Here is a 26,461-nt window from a genome sequence, read left to right as displayed (position 1 = left end):
TTAGTTCGTGAATGATGTACTAGATTTTTAGTTAAGTTAATTGTACTTATATTATCAATTAATACTTTTGTATTTTTGTATTCTAGATTATAATCAATTAATGTGTGTATCATCAGAGTAACTGAGCAACACATTCACCTAGGACTATATATTCAGCTTCAGTTGTAGATAATGCAACACAATATTATTTTCTACTACACCAGCTGACTAGACATGGATCCAAGAACTGGCATCCACCGCATGTGCGTAATCTGAGTCTGAATATCTAATTAGGTCAAAATTAGTATTTCTAGGGTATCACATTCCAAAATTGATTGTTTTTTTAATGTATCTTAGTATTCATTTAACTGCAGTTAAGTGACTCTTTAGCATTTCATTGGTATCTAGCACATATACCTATTGCAAATAATATATCAGGTCGACTTGCAGTTAGGTAAAATAGTCTTCCTATTATGCTTCTATAATATTTTAAGTCTACTTGCTTTCCCTTTGGGTCACCGCCTATATTAGAGTTAATTGCTATTGGGGTTCTGATTTCTTTTGAACCTTCCATTCCAAATTTATAAATTAGGTCCTTAGCATATTTACTCTAATAAATATAATTATCATCTTTTGTTTATTTTATTTGGAGCCCTAAAAAGGAGTGTAGCTCCCCTACCTATCTTATCTCAGATTCACTCTTCATTAATTTAATGTAGGATCGTAAATACGCTAGAGGGGGGGGGTGAATAGCGTATTTTAACGCTTTTCGAAATTTCGTAAAACTCGAGTACGGAAGCGAAATTAAATGTGCCAATCAGTTAAAGTAAAAGTGCAGTAAGTAAATGACACGATTTGTTTTTACTTGGTTCACAGCGTAACGCTGCTACTCCAAGGCCCACGGTCCTTGACCGTTTACTTTGGGCAATCCACTAGGATACTTGCTCCTTGCGGCAGCAAGTATATCGAGAAAATCGTTACAAAACTTCGATTACAATTAAGAGATATTGAAATTTAAGTGCAGTTCTTTTGTTACCAAGTTTTGTGCTTCCCGGACTTTGAATTCGACGTCCCGGCGTTTGTTGAAGTGGCTTGAAGTAGTCTCAGCACCGGCGTCGAAGATCGGAGGCTTAACGGTCACGAGGAAGGCGTTTTGGAGCGAGTTGGAATGAATGCTCGAAGGCTGCTCGCGGGCGCCTTATATAGGCGACCTGAGTCGACTCAGATAGGCATCTGGGTCGACTCCAGCTGACGTGGCGGATAAAAGTCTATCGGCTTCGCTGCTTATCCTCCTTGAGTCGACTCCGGTCTGGCTCTGGGTCGACTCCAGCTGCGGTGGCGGCGGAGACGATAAAATCTTGACCTGAGTCGACTCAGATCGCCGTCTGAGTCGACTCCAGCTTCGCTGGCGGCGACTTTTGACGCGCTGACTTCCGGTTCTGTGCTGATTGGGCTGGAGTCGACTCCAGAACCTATCTGAGTCGACTCCAGACCCGAAAACTTGAATTTTCGGCCGGAGTTAGCATTTTTCGCTCCCTTCTTTCCTGCAAAATAAGTTAGCTCGAAAACCATAGTATTTAAAGAACCGGCCAGCTCACCGAACCGGCTTCGAGTCTTAACTTCGGATCTCCGGTGAGATCCTGGGTTAGACCGGCGCCTACTGTTCCTCGTAGGAACGCGTTCTCACCCACTCCCCTCGGGAGAATTTACCTGATGCCAACCAAGTCCTCCTGACCTGTTGGACTTTTGCTCGGCTCTGTCGTTGCCCCCCAGGACTTGAACGCAACTGATCCTCCTGATCAGTCCATTCTTCTCTGCAACTTGGTCCTCCTGACCCAAGTCCATTTCATCCGCAACTACCCAAGTCCGGATCTTGCCTGGTGCACGTTGACTCTGCCAAGTCTTCTTGCCTAGACTTACTAGGACTTAACCTGTTTCTCTGCAATCTCATTTCAACTCAGTTAGCCAAACCACATACTTAACTTGATCCTAGTTCCATAATCAAAACACAGGTTTGACCTGCTAGTGCTTCCTGCACTAACAATCTCCCCCTTTTTGATTATGGCAACTTAAGGTTTCAAGTTAAGTTTAATAATACTTAAACACCAAAGTTACCAACATTCAAAATCCAGTAGTATTGTTGGAGTGTCTAGTGACAGTGGGAGAGCTATAGAACCAGGCTATCTAGGTATTATCTTGGACTAGCAGTCATAACATTAGAGGAGTCATGATTATTCCAAAAGGTCCTAACGAGGTCTGATTGGATACATTGGTTAGAATCTCTGCATTAGTATAATCATTGAGGAATGGTAAGGAATCTATGATCATTAACCATAATCTCAAGGAATCCGAAATCCTAGGATCGTTTCCCAAATCCTGTCATTCAACTGATTTTCTCTTCGATTGATGTGTAGGTTGACTTCTCTCACTCTTCCCCCATCACTCAAAACTTGAATCATGATTTCGCAACTTTTTTTGTGTAAAATTTAGTGATTAAATTCCACTGTCCCTGTGGTTCAATATCTTTTATTACTGGACGACACCCGTACTCTTGCGGAAGTGCATCAAGTTTTTGGCGTCGTTGTCGGAGATAGTGCGCTATTTGTCATTGGACTTTCACATTTAGTGTCTTTTCTACACATACTTACTTCCATTAAATTCTTTTAATTCTTTATTTTTATACATTCTTATGGAATTCCAAAATAAGGGGCCTAATCAATTTTTCTTGACTCTATATGAAGGAAATTGAGAGGACGGATTATATACCACTAAAGAGTTACTCCTCACCAATCGCTGCTAAAACATTAGATCTCATTGTGCTACTACAGATCTCTACTTCAAGTTTTGAGATAAATCCGGGCCTTATAGTAAAAATTCAAGAGGTTCAATTTAAGGAAATTGAAGCTGAAAATCCTTACACTCATCTCATGGAGTTCCACAGATATTGTAGCACAGTCAGATATGAAGGTGTTCATTCTGAGTTTATTTGGTTATTGATGTTTTCTTTCAATCTCTGCAACTCAGCTAAAGATTGGATGTACTCACTACCACCTCAAAGCATTAAATCATGGGATCAATTAGAACAAGAATTCATAAACAAGCTTTTTCCACCAAAAAAAAGTCATGATCTTAAGAAACCAGATTCTGAATTTCTAGCCAATAGAAAGAAAATCTCTATGTGATACCTAGGATAGATATAGAAACATGCTTCAGCAGTGCCCACATCATGGAATAGAAGAGTAGTTGATATTGCACACATTTTATGTTGGACTTTCTTTTGAATAACCCATAGAGGATTCACCACTCCTTTGAAAAGGAAACGTATACCTTGCGGCCGCTTGTCAGGATTGTTACTAAAAGTCTTTAGTCAAAGGATTACATGTTAAGAGTACGATATTCTTGGATACGTGTACAAGTAACTTGAATCCACAGGACAAGAAAGCAGCTTGGATTAGGTGCGACGTAGTTTGCCTAGTGGGGACCGACACATAGACCATGTCCTGAACCAAGTAGGTATAAGATGGTGAAAGGAACAACGCACGATTTAGTCTAGCTGCTGAAGGGTTTAGAATTAATCTAGAATCAATCATTGATTTTCCAATCAATTGAGGATCATGATATACTACTAGGTGTAGATTAATCGTAACCGGGAACCTATTGGGTCACATGCATTACAAGTTCTCCGAAATCAGAAGTTGTTTGGTTAGTTCGTCTTAACCAAATGATTGTTTGGTTAGTGAATCAAATGATTCAGTTGAACCAAATTGAACCAACTTGGTTTGGTTCATGATGGAAGAGATTTTGATAAAACAGATGTGATGAGAAGCTTCGTCTCGTGAAGACGAAACGAACAAAATTGATTTAGGTCAAATCGGAGGTCGTTTGGTTATCGAACCAAATGAACCAAGAATGAACCTGGTTAGCTACAGTGACTTGAGATGAACAAGGTTCAACTGGGTTATTTTCTTTTGGTTTAGCTCTGGTTCACTCATCCAAAACCCTAAATCACTGGTTTGTTTTATGGTTTTTGGTTAAAGAAAAATCGGCCGCTACTGTAGTTGCTTATTAAGGAAGAAATTGCGATTTTGTTCCTTGAGTCTTCTCTTCACCGCGCGACAAAAACTAGAGCATGGGCGCTGTCTTCTTCCTCGCTGCGATGCGCCGGCGTCGGCCAACCTTTGCTACCCCCTAACCACCGGAGAAGCAAGCATGGAGCCCATCCTTTGTTGCTGCCACCAGAGAGGAGCTCATCCTCCCTTGGATGCCGCCGGAGAGGAGCCCTTACTGTCGAGCCCATCCTCCCTTGGATGCCATCGGAGAGGAGCTCTTGCTGCCGAGCCCATCCTCTGTTGCTGCCACCGGAGAGGAGCTCATCCTCCCTTGGATGCCGCTGGAGAGGAGCCCTTGATGCCACCTTCTTCTTCCCTTTCTTCCCTTGCAAGCGCCAGCGCACCTTCCTCCTCCTCCCTGTGCATCGCCGCCAGTGAAGGCAGAGAACAAGTTTGCTGCCACCTTTTTCCTCCTCCCCTATGCATCGCCAGCAATGAAGGGAGAGAATTGTTTCTTGTGATTGTGGCTTGTGATTGAGGAAGAAACCAGGCCCTGTTTTGGCCATGTGGGAAAGGAGTTTGGTTTTGGCTTGGTGGAAGAAGAAGACGGAGAAGTTGTCTGATTGTATCAGTGATTTGTTGTTGAAATTCGTTGTTCGATCATTGAAAATTATTTTTCAGCCATCGAATAAGCTTTCCGACCGTAGACAATCAAATCCTGGTCATCAGATGTTCGTTTGTCAATCTCACAGAAGCTTACGAAACTTCTAGAGATTATTCCATCCTTGTCGGAAACGTTCTAACCAATTTATCCTAAATCGGTGGTCAATGATTGACCACCGTAACTACGTCAGAAATATGATTTTCTAGTGATAGTTAGAAAGCCCTGGAACGATCGTGACAACCATTGTTACGTGATTTCCAGAATAAGACTTTTCTCTTGATTCGATCATCATCGATCATCGGCTAGTACCGAAGATGATGACATGACTCGTGGCTTCCGAAGCCGTTTAGACGAGAGCTTGGCGTGGATCACCAGTAGAGGCGGGACTCCGACGAGGACTGCTTGATTGATACCAATCCTGCTCAAACGTCATCGGAAAGGTACTCATAAAATTATTTAATTCTCTATAAATTTTAATTATGCGTATAGAATAATTTTTATTATTTAAAAAATTTTAATTTCCTGCCATGTCTTGTACGCTGTTAATTCCTGCTTTGCATGCGTGTGTTATATGATAATTAGCTTAATTATTTGTTTTATTTCTACTGCGCACATTTTTGAAATGTGTAAACACATGCATTGCTCCGAGATAATCCCAACACATGATAGTCATGACTCTTCATTCCAAATATTTTTTTATTTGTTCATATCCATGCATCAAGCCATATTCGAGACATACCCATCAGAGAATTTGACTTCTTTCAACCAACTACACAATATCTGCTTACTTTCTTTGTTCAATATATAGCAAGCCTTTATAAATTTATTGGTTGTTTCATTCTAATGCAACTCAGGCCTATTAATTAATTGTTTCAATTTCTCACATGATTTTGTAGTGTCTTTAGTTTTTCCATAACATTCATCACAGTATTGAAAATATTATGGAAAAAATTCTTCTCCACATGCATCACGTTTAAAATATATCGAATGAATAGATACTTCTAACATGGCAAGTCCCAAAATATGCTTAATTTCTTCTAACCACACTTGCATATCCTAGTAATGTACTATTTATTTAAATCATCATATCACATCTAACTTACTGGTACAAATCTATAGTTGTCTATTTTCTTAAAGATTTTCTCTCTTAACTTGATTACTGGTGGTTGTTTTTTGACCATTGCATTATTTATGAACTCATTCTTATTTCACCTAAAAGGGTGCTCTTTTAGTAAGAATTTACAGTGATTATCAAACTAAGATGTCTTCCCACTAAAAAAAAATGAAAATGCCTCTAACTCTGATATGTAATGTGGACATACTAACTTAACAACCATACTCCATTCTGACAATATTGAATATGCTGGAAATTCACTAATCACTCATAATAAAATAACATGCGAGTTAAAATTAGTTTTACTTGCAATATCATAAGTCACAAATCTTACATTCTATAATTCTTTCAACTCGGCAATTAAAGGTTGCAATTAAAGGTTAAGCATGGTAAGAAACATGAATTTATCTTTCATACACATCTATGGCGGTAAGTTATATAGTGTTACTATGACTGGTTAAGATGAATATTATTGTCTAGATTGATCAAATGGTTGAAATCCATCTGCTGAAAGTCTTAGTCTTATATTACCTGGTTCTATTGCAAAGGAGGAAAATATTGTATTAAGATATTGCCATTATAGGGGATTCAGTAGGATGACACATTTTATCTCCTTCATGTATATGTTCATGATGCCACCTCATGTAGCTTCTTGTTATGGCAGATGCATACAAATGTTGAAGTTTACTAATTAACGGGAAATAATTCATAACTTTCCATGGTAAATTCTTTACCTTCCCTAATATGTTATTACGCTGCTTATAATAAGGGTGGTTACACATTCTGCATTCAATAAGTTCACTATCTTCATTCTAAAAGATCATGTATGTAGTTATTTATACAATAATTAATTTTTTCCACAAGCAAACCTAAATCCTTGACCAATTTCTTTATACTGTAGAAGCTATTAGTTATTATGTTATTAGCAGAAAGCAACTCTGATATCAATTGACAAATATCATCATAATATTGTATAGAGATCTTTTGTGAAAAATAATAAATAAATACAGTGGAACAAAACTGATCCCTCTAGAGATCCATGAGAATGTAATATACATGTTTGATCAGGTTGTCACCTTTGTTGCATGAATAGAATAATCCAAGCAACAACTTGATTCAGTAGATCTCAGCATGATTAAAATAACCACGCTTCTTTGGTATCCACACGAACACATCCTTCGTTCATCACACGAACTCACCCTTCGAAGAAGAACCACCTTCATTGTGCTAGCAACTTAGATGGTTTGGCCAAGAGAAGAAGAAGATGAGACTAGAAGTAATTATCCACCAAATGCATAAAAAAAATGACCTTTTGTGCTCATCCAATAAATACAAAAGGGCATCCAATGAATACAAAGGGTCATCCAATGAATACTAATGAATACAAAGGGTCATCCAATGAATACAAAAGGTTTTTACCTTTTGCTCTCCTTTTCATCAATGCTTCATTAATCTTTATTAATGGGCATTAATCCCCTTAGTGGTTAACTCTAATCCAATTTAAGTCTAATCCAATGAGTTTAATTCAGATTAGACTCAATACAATAATCCAGTAGTTGGATTCATTTGAGTCTAACTCAATGAGTCTAACTTGGATTAGACTTAACCCTATAATCTTAGGATCCATCATATTTTAGTTAAACTAAAATAAACTCATCTCCAAATCAACATGTTCTTTATGTGTGACCCAATAGGTTCTCATAACTTTGGTAATGTATCTAAAATAATAATTTAGATATAGATGCATAAGCAATAATTGGCATCTAGCAATGCATCATTGCTACCCAAGTGATGAGAATATCGAGATCCGACTTAACCTTTCTGTGCCTATTATCTTGTATAACTTAATCCTTCTATTCTTAATATCTAGATTGATCCATGAGACATAGACCATGTCATCCCCTTATCAATCTTTGTGTTTTTTGATCTCTAAGTAGACTCACTTAACCAAATGAGCTCAATATCTTATATTGACTTATATGAGTATGGTCATGTATTTTAGTAGTTCTACTTAATCAAGGGGCCCACAGATATTATTTTTATCATATGAAAGGGATAGATCCCATCTATATTACTCACATCCCTCTGCATAACTTATTACATACCCAGTGATCGACTTTATAGTACACCTTGTTACAGGTGATATTTATTGATACTAAAGTACGCAACTCTTTATGTAGAGAACCGTAATGACTTCAGGTCTAAGAACTATTTATACTAATAGTTACTATGAGAATGCTTATAATACTCATATAACAATCAATAAAATATTCTCATGGTGGGTCAATTTTGTACATATTCTCTAATATATTTACTCATGTGTCAACTTGATATTTTATATCCATGACTTGTGTGATTAAGTCATCAGTTGACCAACATATTAGTCTCAATACATTAATATTGCCCTTGTATATTAAAACTTGACTAAGAAATAGTTAAGTGTAGTATTCTATATATATGTACAGTCTCTCACTAACAATTCAACCAATTGATATGTTATAAATTAGAACCTACTCCCTTAGGATATTATTATACTTATTCATCTAGCATAGAATTGAAGTATATATAATAACCACAAACTTTATCTTTTATTAAAGAAATATGATACAATAGTTTCTTTGCCAATAATCTCATAATTGGCTCGAAGGGCTAACACTAACAATCTCCCACTAGCACTAGTGTTAATTATTGAAATATCTAATAACTAGTGACCTAGTATGACCATCATGCTTCCTTTATGCCAAAATCTTAGTCAAAAGATTTGCAATGTTAGCATCAGTCGATACTCTACATATCCTCACATCTCCTCTATCGATGATCTCTCAAATGAGATGAAACTGTCGTAGTATGTGTTTAGATCACTGATGAGAGCGAGGTTCCTTACCATGTACGATTGCTCCATTGTTATCACAATAGAGGTCTATTGTGTTTGCTATACTAGGAACTACACCAAACTTTATAATAAATTTTCTACTCTAAACAGCCTCTTTTGTTGCACCAGAAGCAGCAATATATTTGGCCTCTATAGTACAATTAGCAACTGTATCATGCTTTGAACTCTTCCAACTCACAACAATAGTATTTAAGCAAAATACATATTCTGATTGTAATTTGGAATCATCCTTGTCAATTTAGAAGCTTGCATTGCTGTAACCCTTTACAATGAACTCCTCATCACCTCTAAATATCAAGAAACAATCTTTCGTTCTTCTCAAGTACTTAAGAATATTTTTTGACTGCTATCTAGTGACCTTCACTTGAATTTGACTGGTATCTGTGTTAGTGTAGGGAGCACCAGACGATCGAATTTTAGTTTTGATAATAACACTAGGTCCAAGTTAAGTGTGTTGTTGAGCTAACTATGTTGATCTAAGTGTGTAGGGAGCACAGGTTTGAGCAAAATCCTAGTGGAAGCTAGGCACTAGAAAGACCTGATCTAGAGGATCAGGCTGAAGACTTAGCAGAGTCAAAGCACCAAGTGAAGTCTGGGTTGGTTAGGAGGATCAAGTCACAGCAAGACGTCTAGACTGGTCAAGAAGATCGAGTCGCAGTAGAAGTCTGGCCTGATCTAGAGGATTAAGTCACAGCAAAAGACTGGGTTGGTTAGGAGGACAAAGCTGCAGCATAAACCCTGGGGCTGAGGATAGAGCCGAGCAAAAGTCCAACGAGTCAAGAGGACTCAGTTGGCAAAAGGTAAATTCTCCTGAGAGGAGTGGGTCAAGACGCGTTCCCAAGGAGAACAGTAGGCATCGGTCTAACTCAGGGTCTTACTGGAGACCTGAAGTTAAGACCCAGAAAAAGTTCTAGGAACTATCTCTAATAAAAGATTAAATTTGCATGTTATTTTGGCTAACATGTTATGTAGGATTGGAGATTATGGGAACCTGAAATTCCGTTCCATTGAATTCTTGCCAGATAAAATTTTTTTCGGAAACAGAATCTTATTAAGTAGCCCTCATATTCGATCAACTAAGTGCTTGATCGATGCATTAAGATCATTGGGCTCTTGTGTTTGGTATTCAGGATCCATATTATAGAAAGAAACAATTTACACAGTGGAGATTAAATTGTATCTTTCTTCTTGTAGGAGATATTCACCTGAAGACCTCTTGATCTTCTGCTGTATTTCTCTCCTCTTCTTGGACATTGTGTGGTCAACAATCCTCAAAGATAGCTGTACCAAAACTTCTTCCTTTAATTTGATGACAAACAAGAGAAAGGGGGCTTTCTCTTCTTCTTCTTCCTTTCTTTCTTCTTCCTTCTTCTTCTTGGCCGCCGGCCCTAGCAAGAGGAGGTTCTTGGTGTGCCGGCCCTAGCAAGAATAGGAGGACAAGAACCTTGGCCGAACAAAGGAAAAAGGAGAGGGAGAGGGGTTGGGCGCCGGCCCTAGCACAAAGAGGAATAGGTGCCGCCGATCTCTTGCAAAAGAAAAGAATTATTATTCTTACAACCCTCTTGCAAACCCCTCTTTATATAGTCATGTCATCTAAGAAAATTTAGAAAGATTCTAACAAATTTTCTTTATCCAGATTTAGTTAGAAAAAATCTAATAAAATCTTAAGAAAAATTTGTTAGAAAAAATCTAACAACCTTATCTTATCTAAATTTAATTAGAAATAAATCTCTTGATAAGATTTTGTTAGATAAAATCTAACAACCTTATCTTATCTAGATTTATTTAGAAATAAATTTCTTGATAAGATTTTGTTAGTTTCTTAATAAATTTTCTTATTTAAATTTTGTCTATATCTTAATAAAATCTCTTAATAAAATTTTATTAATTTCTTAACAAAATTTCTTAATTAAGAAATTTTATTTTCTGACAAAATTTTTATTTTTATGAAAAATCATAACAAATTTTATCTGTGGAAGAAATAGAATTCTTAACAGAATTTCGTAACGAAAATTCTTAACAGAATTTCTTAACAAAAATTCTTAACAGAATTTCTTAACAAAAATTCTTAACAGAATTTTTCACAAAGAAAAATTCTTAATAGAATTTTTTCACAAGAAAAATTCTTAACAGAATTTTTCACAAAGAAAAATTCTTAATAGAATTTTTTCACAAGAAAAATTCTTAACAGAATTTCCTACCTGAAATTCTTACAGAATTCTCTTAGGTGGATTCGAGGCTTTATCTAGAGGCTACAGCAGAGACCTAAAGGAGGAATTGGTTATGGCCTCCTGATGGGCTTGGGCTTCCTGTGTTCTCCCTGAACACCCAACTCAAGTCCATCAATAATAACTCATACCACTAAAGGGTTATTATTGAACTACCGTACCAATCCCATATTATAATATGGGCTCCTTCTTACCATGAGTGCATTAATCTCCCTGTGTTTAAGATATCGTATGTCTGTCAATTAATTGAATTACTGACAACTCAATTAATTAACTTCTGAGTCCGAGAGTAGTACCACTCAACCTTATTATCATGCGAAACTAAGTCCACCTACAGGGTTTACACGATAATCCTTATGAGCTCCTCAAGGGGACATCATCAACCTAGATTATAGGACACAGTTTCCTTCTATAATCAATAACACACCATATACATAGCATTATCTCCCAACCCATCGGGCCTTTTAATCTAACGAGATAAATCTCACCCTTTGATGAATCAAAGAAATACATACTAAGTATATGTGGTTGTTATGCACATGCACATCCATAATAACTGAAGTCTAGTTCGATTATATAGTCAGTATAAATCGAACGACCTCAAATGGTCTTGCTCAATACATACAAAGTGTACTAGTGTAATTTAATAGTCAAGAAAAAATAATACTAATTATACTACAACCACTCTAATGGTTTGTTTCTATCCATCTTGGTTGTGAGCTATTGTTTATAATTTATAAGGAACCGATAACATGATCTTCTGTATGTGACACCACACACCATGTTATCTACAATATAAATTAAGTGAACAACTGCATTACATAAGAAACGCAAACATTCTGACTAAGGTAATTCTCATTTCAATATTATTACAAAATTGATGTTTATACAAAAAGAAAGACTTTATAGTATACATCCCAACAGGAGAAACTGAACAACGCAGACTTAGAGCAAAACTGTCCAAAAAAGGTTGTTGGAGTCGACTTGAGTCATAACTCGAGTCAACTTGAGCCTGGTCAACAGCCTCTGACGTCAGTGTAGTTCAGGATTCCTCCACGCGAGACTTGAGTCGACCGGAGATGGCATTGGAGTCGACTCGGAGCCACGTCAGCCAGATAACGCAGCGGAGAGGAAAACTTATCAGGAAGGCTCCACGTCGGATTGGAGTTAACTTGAATTGAGGCTCGAGTCAACTTGAAGACACATTCACAGCGGAGGAACACGATCGAAGCTGAGCTGGAGTCGACTCGAGATAGGGTTTGAGTCGACTGGAGTCCTGTATAAAAGAGTACCTCGACCAGCAGCCAGTATAATACGTTTTCAATAATTCCCACGCTTAATTTGTTGAGACGTCGGCACCCCGAGCATCCCCAAGCAATCTAGAGTTGCCGCTACGCTGAATTCACAACAAAAGAAGATCAAGCAAAGATTCGGCTAATCGATTTTGGTAACATGTACTTAAATTGTTCATTCTTAATCAATATTGTGATTTTTGTAATCGTTCAACTTGTATCCCTAAGGAACAAGTTTATCTAGTGGATTGCCCGTAGTAAACATTTTGAAAACCGTGGGCCTTGGAGTAGCAGCCTTGGGCTGTGAACCAAGTAAATAGTTGTGTTCTTATTTGTTATATTTCATGTTTATTCCGCTGCAAAATGTTGGGAGTTTCGTATTTGATTACTAGTATGAATGAATGTAAGGAAGTAAACTGTAGCGTCCGTCAGGGCTCTGATAAGGGCGGGCGTTACACCGGCCACCTAGTTACTAGGCTGCCTCGAGCAACCAGTTACTCAACTATCTTAGCACTTGGCTATCCCAGCTGCCTGAAGACAGGCCCGGTTCCTTCTTTTACTTACTCGTCTTATTCGGCTCTGCCTCGACGGATCCGATCTCTCTGCGCCACTCCGATACCGTCCTCCCTTATCACTTCCCTACCTAAAGGAAGCTCCGCGGCGCCCAGCAACCAGACACTCACACGTGTGGGCCCTGCCATAAGAGGGGGTGGTTACTAGGTTGTCAGGCTTCTACCTGCTCAAGTTTCCATTCTTAGCTAAAAGACAAGAATGATTCGCATGCTCAAATCATAGGACGATTGTTAGGTCCACAGACTTTGTCTCCTAGATGTTATCCTATCTGCTCACTTGTCAGAGAGGTACAGGATTCGTCTTCTCAGCTACCTCACCTTACAACTATCCACCTCAGTGAGTATATAAACCTCGAGGCAGATATGATAAATCTCTCTGGAATCTTCTGCATCTCAAGCACTACTTCTTCTTCTTCTTTCTCCTACTGACTTGAGCGTCAGAGTGGCCCTACTGGGAATCCCCGGCAGTCAGCTAATCTATTTGTTTAGTATTTCTCTTCTCCAGATTCCATCGATCGGCAAGGTTCGTCACAGGCTGAGTGGCATAATCCTTGAGTAGTGGCTTGATCGTCTTCAATGTCTAGCTAGAACAACAATGTTATGAAATCTAGAGATCATGAGCAAAGGATAATTGAAAACAGTCAACCTCTTTCTAATGATTTCTTTTTTTGCTCAAGACGTGGATGATAGAAAAATCCAATACATGATAATTATAAGTCATTTATCATGATTAATTACATAATTGTCTGCGTGTGTGAATCCAAATTTTGTATTAAATTAAAAGCATATCTAAATTCATACCGGTAGCTATACGATGCAATGACGTGAAAGAAAGAAGTCATAGAGGGTAGCTGCATTCTAAATTAAATATTCGAGAGACCTGAAGTGCATTATCCATGGATCACAACCAAAAATGAATAATTCATTTATCTAAATTTTGGACCCTCGTATATATACTAAGTAATTTTTTTTTATGTTCTATCATTAAATAAAATGTGTCAATTGACACTTTCAAAGAAAAATTCTTAATTTTGATGATAATATATAATAAAGTATCCAATTGATAAAAACAATTTATTTATGTCTAAATAAATATTTTATAGTTTTCAAAGTGGCAATTTGGGACATAAATTTTATAGTCCACAATCGTCAAATTGTCGATGAACTGTACATACATTACCATGCAACAAATTTGTAGCATATATATTTAATATTCAATTTAAATAAATATAACAATATAAGACATATCATACATCTCAACCTGGCAAACTCCCGACCATGTATTAACATGGAAGATCATTAAAATGAATTAGCAACTAACTCAACTTTCTAGGTGCTAGGATCACTGGAATAAAATGAATTAGCAATTAACTCTACTTTCTAGGTGCTAGGATCATTGGAAGGCATGACGGACAAGCCAGAGGGGAGGTGTGAATAACTGTTCGTAAATATAAAATTTTGCTCTCTTGCACTTATTTGCACTTATGTAAGATCAAATAAATTTGCTACCATTTATATGGTGCATAGAGTTAACATAACCTAATAAGTAAACACAAAAGATGAATATTTCAGACTTTATTTTTTTTTCTTTTGATTCCTTCCTGTACATGCTTATCTGTTTTTAAACGAGAAGTGACAGAGTAGCTATATGATTAACGAGATTATTGGGAACAGGTGGATGTGTCTCTATGCTTTGGATCTTTGCTGCAACTTGTCTAAAGGGAAATTGCTAGATCCACAGGTCACATTAAGGGCCAAATCGAGAACCGCGTAACGCGTACAGTAGTACTCCTCTAAGCCATCCGTTTGCAAATTATGTGTAGTTCATGCTTCAAGTAAATAACACTTGAACGCGATATTATTTTGGCAGTTATTACCAACTCCTATGCTAGCTAGCTTGCTACGTCGTTCCATAGGCGTATAATCAAAATTATACTTACAGAAGGGATGCAACTAAGGGACGATGAACGTGGACAAAGCCAACGACTTCCAGTGGGTCAGGCGAAGACTTCCGACTCTATATAAACCGTAGCGAGCTGCATTCACTTATCATGTCATCGGAGGAGAAAGACATGGCGAGGAATCTCATGGCCGCTCTAGTTCTACTCGTAGCCAACTCCGCTCTTTTCCTCCCTTCTCTCGCTTGTCCATACTGCCAGACGCCGACCGTTACTCCACCGCCGCCGCCGTCACCGCCACCTCCTGCACCTTGCCCCCCACCGCCAGTGCCCAAGGTGTCACCGCCATCACCCAAGGTGTCACCGCCAGCGCCCAAGGTGTCTCCGCCATCACCCAAGGCACCGGCGTCGGCTGGGGCCTGCCCCATCGACACACTGAAGCTGGATGCATGTGTGGATTTGTTGAGCGGGCTAGTGCACGCTGTGATAGGGCAAAGCGCGAAGAGCAAGTGTTGCCCGGTGATCGAGGGGCTCGCCGACTTGGACGCGGCGCTCTGCCTCTGCACCACCATAAAGGCGAAGGTGCTCAACGTCAAGGTGTTGATGCCCATCGCGCTCGAGCTCCTCATTGACTGTGGAAAGCACGTGCCCTCCGACTACAAATGCCCTGCTTAATGCAATCATCATATATATTTAGTATCATGCGTGTTTTATCAAACTGTCTGCTCGATTATGTTGCATAATATAAGTGTCGTGTGAAAGATAGTTAATTATGGGATTAATCAAGGTTTAATGAGTACGTAATCTATCATAAACTATATAATAAATGTCGTATACTTTTTTTTCTGCATTCAAAATGTTTTCCTGATCTTTCGGATTTTCAAGTTGTTTTCTTTACTTCCTTTGTTAGCCACGAACATTGATTTAAGCACTTGAGATCTTAGTTCATTTATCATTTTCTGGCTTTCTAATTACGATATCTTCTTAGCATATCCTATCATTTTTTTTTATGTTTAATAATATTGTTGATATATTTTTTTTCTGTGGTCTTGCATATCCTATCATTTGCTGATGATGCAGGGGCAACAACCGTACTTTTGTAAGCGATAGGGCATTGAAATTGGGGTTGTGCAAGCCAATTTCTAGACTATAAAAAGTTTACTTTAGTTCGATGGAAAAAATTTTGGTTATTCAATAACTGGTTCAAAGTAGAACATGATTGGTGGAGACTCAACTGGGAGAGGATTTTCAATGGATAATGGATATGAAAAAAGGACCATCTAGGGATAGATCATAATGAGGGTCTTTCAATTTACTTTGATATCTGATAAAAAATTTTTATGGGATTAAATTAACCATCCTCATTATTAATAGATTCAAAGGGTAGGATATTCAATGTCAACTAAAAATTAAAAAAAATAATAGGTGGACACAACTCCAATATTTGTTTAAATAGCTAGACATTCCAAAAATATCAGAAAATGTAATACAACAAGAAAATAAAAGGCAAATAAAAAAGAATATTTTTATGCCAATTATTTATTATATACCTCGGGATTAATCTCTCATGCTGTTAGTGTATATAGCGACTATGGTATTTTTTATATATATTTTTGGTGGTCGAAGAAAAATAATGTAAAAGCTCATGTTCCATAATGAATGAATCACAGAGCAGGAGCCAGAACTCAGAGCTCTAGCCATTTCTTTCTCCTCTAACCTCACGCTACATAAAAATAGACTTCGTAAAACAGTTTTTAAAATGAAATTAAAAATTAAAGTTAGATTTGTTATAAAATTACTGATCCATTTTATTTAAATAAAATATAATATATAAAAAAAATTAAGATGAAATTTAAAATAAATTAAAAATAATTTTTTATAAAAAAATAAATGCATATTAGAAATGGAATATAATACCAAATTATATTTGTTAAAAAATCTATTAAAAAATTTTAAACAGAAATTTTTTTTCCTTTTCGCGTATCTTTTTGCAACCGAGATTCTCAAGCAACCAAATCCCTAATCTTTTTTTTTCATTTTTTTTCTTCTTCTTCTCTATCGCTCGTAGCCATCGTGCAGTTGAGACATCTTTTTGCTAGCTATCGTTTCTCCATGCTACTCCGTGGGATCCTTCCTTTTCCTTCATGTCTAACCTTCCGCCCTACCTCCCTGTTTTCCGACCACCAATGTTTGGCTGCGTCTCTTTTTTTTTTTTTTTGATAAATCAGATGAGTAGTTCTCAACTTGTTGTGGCAGGCCTTGATGGATGTGTTCCTGTTATGTCCCGAGAGACCGTCCGAAAAATTTTGATAGCATCTCCCCTTTAATAATGACCTTCCCTAAATACATACATGCATATAAACAGTCAACACGGTCGTAAAATGGATAACACGTCCAACAGACATCACAGATACACACAACATATGAAATATAAGACTTACACGGCCACACAACAACTATCACATGCACACTAACCAACATAAGCAAAATGCAACGTAGCGGAAAACATCGTAAATCCGAACAAAGCTAATAACCACCAGTACAAGTCTAACACCACAACAGTCCATGTCCACAAAATACAAATCCAATTGAATACAACGATAAACCATACAAACCAAGAGACAACCTCCTAATGTGAGATAGCAGCAGTCGACCGAAACTCCAAGTTCCAAGTAATCTATCTGCTACCTGGGGAAAAAATAAAGTAACCCCAGGGTCTGGATAGTGAGCATTAGATACTCAGTGGGTACAGAAAGTAGTGCATGTAAAGATAATCAAAAGGAATAACAAGGAAATGCAAGCTAGAGTAAACATGTATAGAAGAATAAAATAATAACCTATACATGGTAGCAGGTATCAACAGGGTATCATTTGATGGGAAACACTAGAAAACCCGTTCCGGTGAATTCTTGCAGAACAAAATTTTTTTCCGGAAACGGATTTAAGTTGCCCTCATAGTCAATCAAACAAAGTTTGATCGACGCATTTAGATCATTGGGCTCTTGTGTTTGGTTTACAGGATCCATGGAGAAGAAGAACAATTTATTAAAGCGGAAACATAAATTATACCTCTTCTTAACGGGATGTCTAGAAGGAGTTGAAGACCTCTCGATCTTCTGCTGTATTCCTCTCCTCTTCTCGAACGTTGTGTGGGCAACGATCCTTCGAGATGATTCCACCAAGTCTCTTCACTCCGATGGTAAGCAAGCAATGAACCAACCCTTTCTTTCCTTCTCTTTTGCTTCTCCTTCCTTCTTCTTCTTGGCCGCCGGCCCTAGAAGAGCTAGAAGAGGAGAAGAGGAGCCGGCCCTAGGGGAGCAAGGGAAGAAGAACTCCTTAGAGGCCGCCGGCCCTAAAGAAAAGAAGAAGAGAAAAGGGAGGAGGGGAGCCGGCCCTTCACAATGAGGGAAGATGTGGCCGGCCCTAGCACAAGGAGAAGAGAAAAATTTTCCTCGTTGTAATTTTCCCTTTGCAAGCCTCCTCTTTTATAGCTTAGCCATCTCACAAAATTTGGTATGATTATAATCAAATCAAATCTTCTTATCCAGATTTGATTAGAAAAATCATAATTAATTTTGTCTGCGGAAGAGATAAAATTATGATTCTAATCAAATCAAATCTTATCCAGATTTGATTAGAAAAATCATAATTAATTTTCTCTGCGGAAGAAATAAAATCATGATTCTAATCAAATCAAATCTTATCCAGATTTGATTAGAAAAATCATAATTAATTTTCTCTGCGGAAGAAATAAAATCATGATTCTAATCAAATCAAATCTTATCCAGATTTGATTAGAAAAATCATAATTAATTTTCTCTGCGGAAGAAATAAAATTAATAATTTCGTAACAGAAATTTTAATCAGAATTTCTTAACAGAATTTTTTCTCTGAAAAAATAATTTCAGAAATTCTTAAAATTTCCTATCCGAAATTTCATATAATTTTCTTAGGTGGATACGAGGTTTTATCCAGAGGCTACAGCAGGGACCTAGAGGAGAAATTGGTTTTGGCCTCCTGATGGGCTTGGGCTTCCTGTGTTCTCCCTGAACACCCAACTCAAGCCCATCAATAATATCTCATACCACTAAAGGGTTATTATTGAACTACCGCACCAATCTCATATTACAATATGAGCTCCTTCTTACTATAAGTACATTAATCTCCCTGTGTTTAAGATATCGTATGTCCGTCAATTAAATGAGTTACTGACAACTCGAATTTAATTAACTTCTAATCCAAGAGTAGTACCACTCAACCTTAGTTATCATGCGGAACTAAGTCCACCTGCAGGGTTTACATGATAATCCTTTATGAGCTCCTCAAGGGGACATCATCAGCCTAGATTATAGGACACAGTTTCCTTCTATAATCAACAACACACCATGTACATAATACTAATTCCCCAACTCATCGGGCCTTTTGATCTATCGCGCTAAATCTCACCCTTTGATGAATCAAAGAAATATATACTAAGTACATGTGTTTGTTATTATATAGGGATTAAGAGCATGTACATTTATAGTAACAGAGGTTTAGTCCGATTATATAGTCAGTATAAATCGAACAATCCTCAGATGGTCCTGCTCAATACACACTTAGTGTACTAGTGTAATTTTATAGTCAAGACAGACTAAGACCAAATTACACTACAACCAGTCCAATGGTTTGTCCAATCCATCTTGGTTGTGAACACTGTTTATAATTTATAAGGAACTGATAATATGGTCTTCTGTGTGTGACTCCGCACACCATGTTTATCTACAATATAAATTAAGTGGACACTTGCATACAATTAAATGCAAACATTGACCAAATGTGATTCTCATTTCAGAATGTTTATTTACATAGATAGCTAGGATTCTGGTATACATCCCAAATCCAACAACATCAATAATTCCAACATCAAAACCAAACAAACCCAATCAACAGTAAAACAACACTAATCCAACAGTAAACCATAATCCCACATCTACAGCTCAACCAATACTTAGTTAACAGATCCATTCCAGGAAACCAAAATCAACATTAATAATCCTAATTAATTCTCTAATAACAACAACACTTTCACAATCCTAATAACTTCTCCATAACTCCACAAAACTCCCTCAACAGATCTCCTCATGAACCGAACACCTCAAATCCAATCAAATAGTATCATGCCAGCTTCACACGAACAGGACACTTACATCAACCAATAACATCATCCACAAATTCATTGCTCATTCCTAATAATCAATTAGAATCAACAAGATTCTTACCTCAGATGGGATTAAACACCCCAACTCCACCCGATTACAATCCCCTTCTTCCTCTTCACGGCCGCAACCTCAATCCGATCGAATCACAGCAACCGAGCTGTGAAGAAGGAAAAATCCATCAACAATCCAAAGGAATTCAAGCTTGGAAATTTGTCAAAACCTTAGATCTAAGCTTCATAGGGAAAATTTAGGATTTTTATGTAATGATGAAGAAATAAATAGAAGATAGCAAAGTTCATGCCATAACATCATATCAATCATCAAATTAGTAAAATAAAAAAAATCATCAAAGATCACTCTAATCTTAGTTTGAAGAAAGAAGGAGAGATGTGCGATAGATATACCTTCATTCCATGATTTTTTTTTTTTTTGCAAAAAAAAAGGGGTGAGATCTTGAGTTTGGAAGCATTGGAGAAGAAAACTATGTATCGAAGAAAAGAGGATCGACTGGAGAAAGGAAGAAATGGATTGAATAGGTTGACCTTTAAAAGTTTTGAATTTTAGGAATCTTTAAAATATCTACTAAATTTGAAAACATAGGAGCACATCTAAATACATTTATTCTACCTAGGAAAATAATTTTACAAAAATCCTAAATTTGCATGATGTTTGATGCAAAGTTAAAATTTCCTAAAAATTATAATAATTTGAATGTCAACAATATATCATTTGATCATTGTACTATGATTGCCAACTACCAAGTATTTTATACATGCATGCTAATAGTTGCATATGCACTATGAGAAAAGAAAAGATTACCGACAAAAAAGTTTTGGCCAAAATAATTTTTGCCAATAATTTACTGACTAAACTTATCTTGGTCAATAAATTTTTTAAAATATGGACATATCATTTATCGACCAAAATAAATTTTAGCTGATATTTTTAGCTAAAATTAACATTAGATGATAGCTTTAAGATCCAATCGTATGATAAAAGCAGTAAGTGTTGGTGTAATCGGCTTCTAAGCTTTTAATAGTTTGTTTGGACAATATATTTAATGGAGTTTGATTAAGGTTGACCAAGTAATTTGATCAAGGTTGATCAAGCTAAATGTAGAGTCCAAACAAGTCAAAGTTAATTAGATGCTTGAAAGAAGTAAGAAGTCAAAATAGATCAAGAGTGATCAGATGCTTGACAGTCAGTGGAAGACCTAGTTGTAAACTAGATAGTAAAATCATAAATGGGAACTAGGTAGTGGAAGACCTAATTGGAAATTAGGCAATGGTAGACCTAGTTGGAAACTGGACAGTGAAAGATCTTGTTGGGAACTAAGTGATGGAAGTCTGAGTGGATCAGCTGGAAAATGAACACTTAGCAAAGGTAAAGTCTTGAAGGAGTGAACTCCGAACAAGAAAACATAATAGGTTAGGTAGATCAAGTACTAGGTTTTGCATGATTTTTGTAGGTTGTAGCTATATGAACACTTGGAAGATCGAGGTGCATCTAGAGGTTGGACTCAAGGTGAATTGGTCTAGGCAACCAGATTTGGTCTGATCGATTGGAACTAAGTTTGTCTGGGTGACTCAACTTTATCCTGTACATATTTGGTGGTCAACAGATGAGTTTTGACTGAGTTCCAAATGACCAAAAGGTGTTTCAAGCAATCGAAAGTCTAAAACTTAGCTTAAAGAGGATCGAGTTTGCAGCCAAATTAGTGGAGGTCCAACCGACCAGAAGATTGCCAATTAGGCTCAATAAAAGGAGAGTTGAGGCATATGCTTCCATCAACAATCACAAACAATCCCTATGTTTTTAGTTCAAGTTCTTCTAGTGTGATATGAGAAGCTCTAGAAGGAGTGTTGTGGCATTTAGGATATCAGACCGAATCATCACAACTTAGTTTTCTTTTATTTAAGTTCTTATTACTACTATTATTATTATGATTGTGCCTTGTTGAATCTTGTAAGAGGTTGTGTTGGTGCAGCGAAAGCTGTTCAGATTGCTAGAGGGGAGGGATGAATTGCGACCTACAAAAACATGTTATTTCTCTTGCTAACTAACTTAGTAAAGACACACATTAATTAAAAATTGAACATAACATAAAATTAAGAGGCACAAATTTACTTGGTTTGCAACTAGGAGGTTGCTAGTCCAAGACTATAAAAAGCTCCACTAAGATCTCCTTCTTCGAACACAAGTCAAAGGCGGAGAAGCCCCTTATAATAGTTGAGTACAAGAACAATAAAGAAACTAAAAACAAGAATTAAAATGTGTGTTGTGCATTTTCTTCTTCAAGCTTCAGTCTATTTATAGCCTTCATCTCGATTTGATCGTTGTGCTTGTAGGATAAGTGCTTGTGCTAGAGTGAGGGGTGAATAACCCTCATTTGTTCATTCGTTCTATTTACTTTCACAGGGAACTTGCAGCGGATATTAGAAATAAAATAAAGACTCATTGATTTTACTTGATTCATAATCTCCCAGGGTTAGTATATCCAAGACCTACGTACGTGAGGAGCCCGCCCACTAATAGCCTCTATTTTGAAACTTTTTCGAAGGTGAAGAAACCTATCTTACAATGAATATAATATAAAATGAGAAATGGAAAAGTAAAATGGAATAAATAAGTAAACACTCATGTAGGCCGATCTAGAAGTCTTCAGCATAATGCACTCCTCCTAGAACTTCTCCGATTGCACGAGTATGACTTTGGTCATGTTCGACAGCACTGCTGGATTTTTTGATGTTACATATTGATGGCCTTATAAAAACTCTTTTGGGTGCCCTAATCCCTTTTAAGACACCCTGGACCAATCCAATTCAATTCGATTCCGTTGGTTATCATTCAAGGGTGCTTGGATAGTTCGAGCGCTTGGAGTGAGTTCAACCAGGCTTGACTTGAGTTGACTTTGGGCTTAGTTTAACTGTTTCTATTTGCTCTTCTTATGCTTCCTCAGTCATGCTTCTAGCTCCTGGTTCCTATAAGCTTAGCTCCAGGTTTGACCTAAGCCTAACTATAGTATGTCTGACCTATTAGGCTTAACTAAGTCTTATCCTGTAGATCTAACCTAATAGACTTACCCTTACATTCTCAGTGCAGCTTAAGTGTATGTTTTTTTTGACCTACGGTATTTAAGTCATCTTGGTCATGGAGACTTATACTTTGACATCTTAAGCAAACATTTTCAAGGAGATGTGGATCCGGGATGAATGAGCATAAGTTAAAGTCCCCGAAGGTATTTGGATAGCTCACAGATGATTCACCACTCCTTAAAAAGGAAGATGTATACCTTATGGTCGCTTGTCAGGATTGTTACTTAAAGTCTTTGGCCAAAGCATTGCATGTCAAGAGTATAATATTCTTATATACATGTATAAGCACTACAACAAATTTGACTTTCCGCAGCATGTCATTAACGGCGCACAATTATAGTGTGCTGTTAATAATGGTTTTTACGGCGCACCTAATATGTGTGCTACGGATAATATGTTATATTTTTACAATTAACAACGCACAAATAAAAGTGCATTGCGAATATTATTTTTCGCAGCGTGCAAAAATTATACGCTGTAAATAGTAACTAATATTTGTAGGTATTGACAGCGTGCATCGATGTATGCTGTTAAAAGGATTAAAAAAATATATCTTAAAAGAGTTAATTGAGAAAATCAGAAATCACGCGCTCTTTCAACCCCTCCCCCTGCGGCGTCTGTCGCGATTCCTTACCCCGACTCGGCTAGGTTTCAAAACCACCCCCCGTTCTTTCTTCCCTCCGTCCGTTCTCGTCCCTGAAGCCGTGCTCGCCGTGCCTTCTCAGTCCACCGCCGTTCCCTCAAGCCGTTCTCCCCGTCCTTTCTTCCCTCTGTTCGTTCTCGTCCCTCCACCGTTCCTTCCACCGCCGTTCCCTTTGCCGTTCCTTCTCAGTCCGCCGTTCCCTCCACCGTGCTCGCCGTTCCCTCTACCGTGGGGCTTCCTCCACCGTCGGGCTTCCTCTCTACCGTCGCGCCTTCCCTCCGTTCGTTCTCGCGTCGTTCCCTCAGTCCGTGCTTGCCGTTCTCAGTCTGGCTCCGTTCCTCCTCAGTCCATGCTCCTCCAGCTCCTCAGTCCGTGTTTTCCTCAGTCCGAGCAGCGGCGATAAAGGTATTTCTAAGTTTAGGGTATTAATTTTAGGCATGATTTGAGGCTATTAATTTTTGGGTTGATAAAGGAATTTTAGGGTTCCCTGCTTGCCATGATTTGAGGCAATTATTTTTGATTTCGTGTGCTTATTTTTGTTTTCCTCAGTCGTGTATTTTGTTATGATAAGAGCACCGATCCAGCTACATCAACTACATCCACTACATTAGCTGCAATTTCTATTTTACCATCTAGCTGCAGTTGTTATGATAGGAGCACCGATCCCACTGCATTAGCTGCATTAGCTACATTAGCTACATATTATGTTATGTTTTACCAGCTAGCTGCATTTGTTATGATAGTGTGCCCCGGTGGCTAAGACTCTTCTCTTAATGGCAGCTTTCTAAACCGTTGGTAAGACTCAATTAGCCTTATGGGTCATATAGGTACAATATCTGAACTCTAACAAAAACAAAATTATTGTTGTAGTGATCCTTTCATGCAATCACAATGAAAATTAAGCTTACTTGATTTTGCAATAAATAAAACTATATATATAAGTGAATCTAATGAACTTGAAGAATTGCTGTTGTAGGATATCTTCACACTAATGAACTTGAAGATGCTGTAGTTGGATTGTCATGTGACTTGGTTACTGTAAAGGCAGAAAAAGGTCTATTCATTGAAAGGAATATCACTTTACGATTTATGGTTTTATATCACTGATGGTTGAGCTTTAAGATGCCGTTTTTCATGTTTATCATCTAACACAAAAGATTGTTCTCTTTGTTCTATCTAAGATTCCTCATTTGAATCTCTGTAGCTCTGCGATGGCTCCATTGTGGCCTTCACTGTTCTGCACAATTTAAATTGCAATCATGGATTAATATATGTTACTTCAGAGGTAATTGCAAATTGATATTTATAAGTTCCTTTAAGTTGATTTTGTTAATTTGATTACAAGGAACACAAAACAAGTCACATTGCCTTTTCGTCTTAGGGTTATTTGAAAATATGCCAACTACCATCTAGATGCAACTATGATAATTACTGGCCAGTTGAGAAGGTGAAAATAGCAGAAGCATCTTGCTTTCTACATCATTTTAGTATTTGGAAGAACTAATGCTGTTAGCTATTCTGTCAGATTCCTTTGAGGGGTACCCCTCATCAAGTCACCTATTATGCTGAGAGAAACCTGTATCCACTGATAGTATCTTTCCAAGTAAGCTATCATCTGTATTGGATTTAAATTTCTGAAAATTTTAATCTTTTCTCTAAAGTATATCATAGTTCCTTGTATAGCAATTCTAGTGTTTGGTTACCACATGTCTTTTTATTTCAATTTCCTTGCTTATGCAACTATGTGAAGTTTTTCATAGCCTACTATGTGAAGTTTTTCACAGCCTACTTGTCAAATGCCTTCTCTTCCAAGTATAATCAGACAGTTAGTTTAAGGGTTCAGACTTTGGAACTTGGAAGAAATGTGTCATGAAATTTATAGTGAAAAAAAGTATCTGGAGACTTGTTAATGCTGCTGCACGTCATTTTCATGAAAGCTTGTATGCTCATTGCTTTAAATACTGAGTCAGGTTTTGATAACAAAATATGCTAATCTGGAAAGTTTACAATAGTTTGAAGATTTCTATTCTTTGTCATTCTTCGTTCACGAGTTTAGTGCTTTGACACCATTATGTTGTTTAGATCTTGCAGTTCTCATAATTTTGGTACTCTTTGGCAAGCATTATTATTTCGGTTCACATAATTCGCTCGCATGCTTTTAGTATCAACTCTTGTTCTGCAGGTTGTTCGACCTCTTAATCAAGTCCTTATTCTATTGCTGATCAAGATATTGTTCACATGAATGACAATGATAATGTCAACTCCGATGATCTTCAAAAAAATTATACTATCGATGAGTTTGAGATCCGCATTTTAGGACTTGCCATGCCTGGAGAACAATGGGAAACTAAGGCTACAATTCCGATGCAAACCTCTGAAAATGCGCTTACTGTTAGAGTGGTCACATTATTTGTAAGTTGAACAAGAAATCATAGAATTTTTGGCAGTTTATTTAACTTGACATGCTCTAGAATATGTTTTGTCCTAACATCATTCATCCTGAACATTTTTAGTCTGGTTTCTTTTTAATAAATTTCTTGTTAATAACTTTGGTATTGTCTCTGCAGAACACGACGACAAAGGAAAATGAAACCCTTTTAGCCATCGGGACAGCTTATGTACAGGGCGAGGATGTAGCTGCTAGAGGAAGAATGCTACTGTACACTTTTGTTAAAAATGTTGACAGTTCTCAGAATGTGGTAATTATTCAGTAAAATAGAAAGTTAATTTTCATTAACTAAATAAAGCTTTACTTTTTGAACTTGGTTTGGATTTTTTTTTAGTTTTGCTTATTTTTTTGTCTGACAGGTTTCTAAGGTTTACTCGAAAGAGT

At 37.2% G+C, this 26,461-nt stretch overlaps 1 protein-coding gene across 1 annotated transcript; it reads left to right on the top strand.

The window, feature by feature from the left end:
• The first annotated feature begins 14,831 nt into the window (after positions 1-14,831).
• On the top strand, positions 14,832-15,504 carry LOC141828121 (pEARLI1-like lipid transfer protein 3). The gene has a single exon (XM_074715492.1). The coding sequence runs from the start codon at positions 14,843-14,845 to the stop codon at positions 15,362-15,364; it is 522 nt and encodes a 173-aa protein (XP_074571593.1). The 5' UTR covers positions 14,832-14,842; the 3' UTR covers positions 15,365-15,504.
• The last annotated feature ends 10,957 nt before the right edge of the window (positions 15,505-26,461 follow it).

The sequence above is a fragment of the Curcuma longa genome, chromosome 4 (genome assembly GCF_044706935.1).
Source record: "Curcuma longa cultivar G26 ecotype Majalengka, Jawa Barat chromosome 4, ITB_CL_G26_1.1, whole genome shotgun sequence".
Taxonomy (NCBI): Eukaryota; Viridiplantae; Streptophyta; class Magnoliopsida; order Zingiberales; family Zingiberaceae; genus Curcuma; species Curcuma longa.
This window is presented reverse-complemented; position numbering and strand designations above follow the sequence as displayed.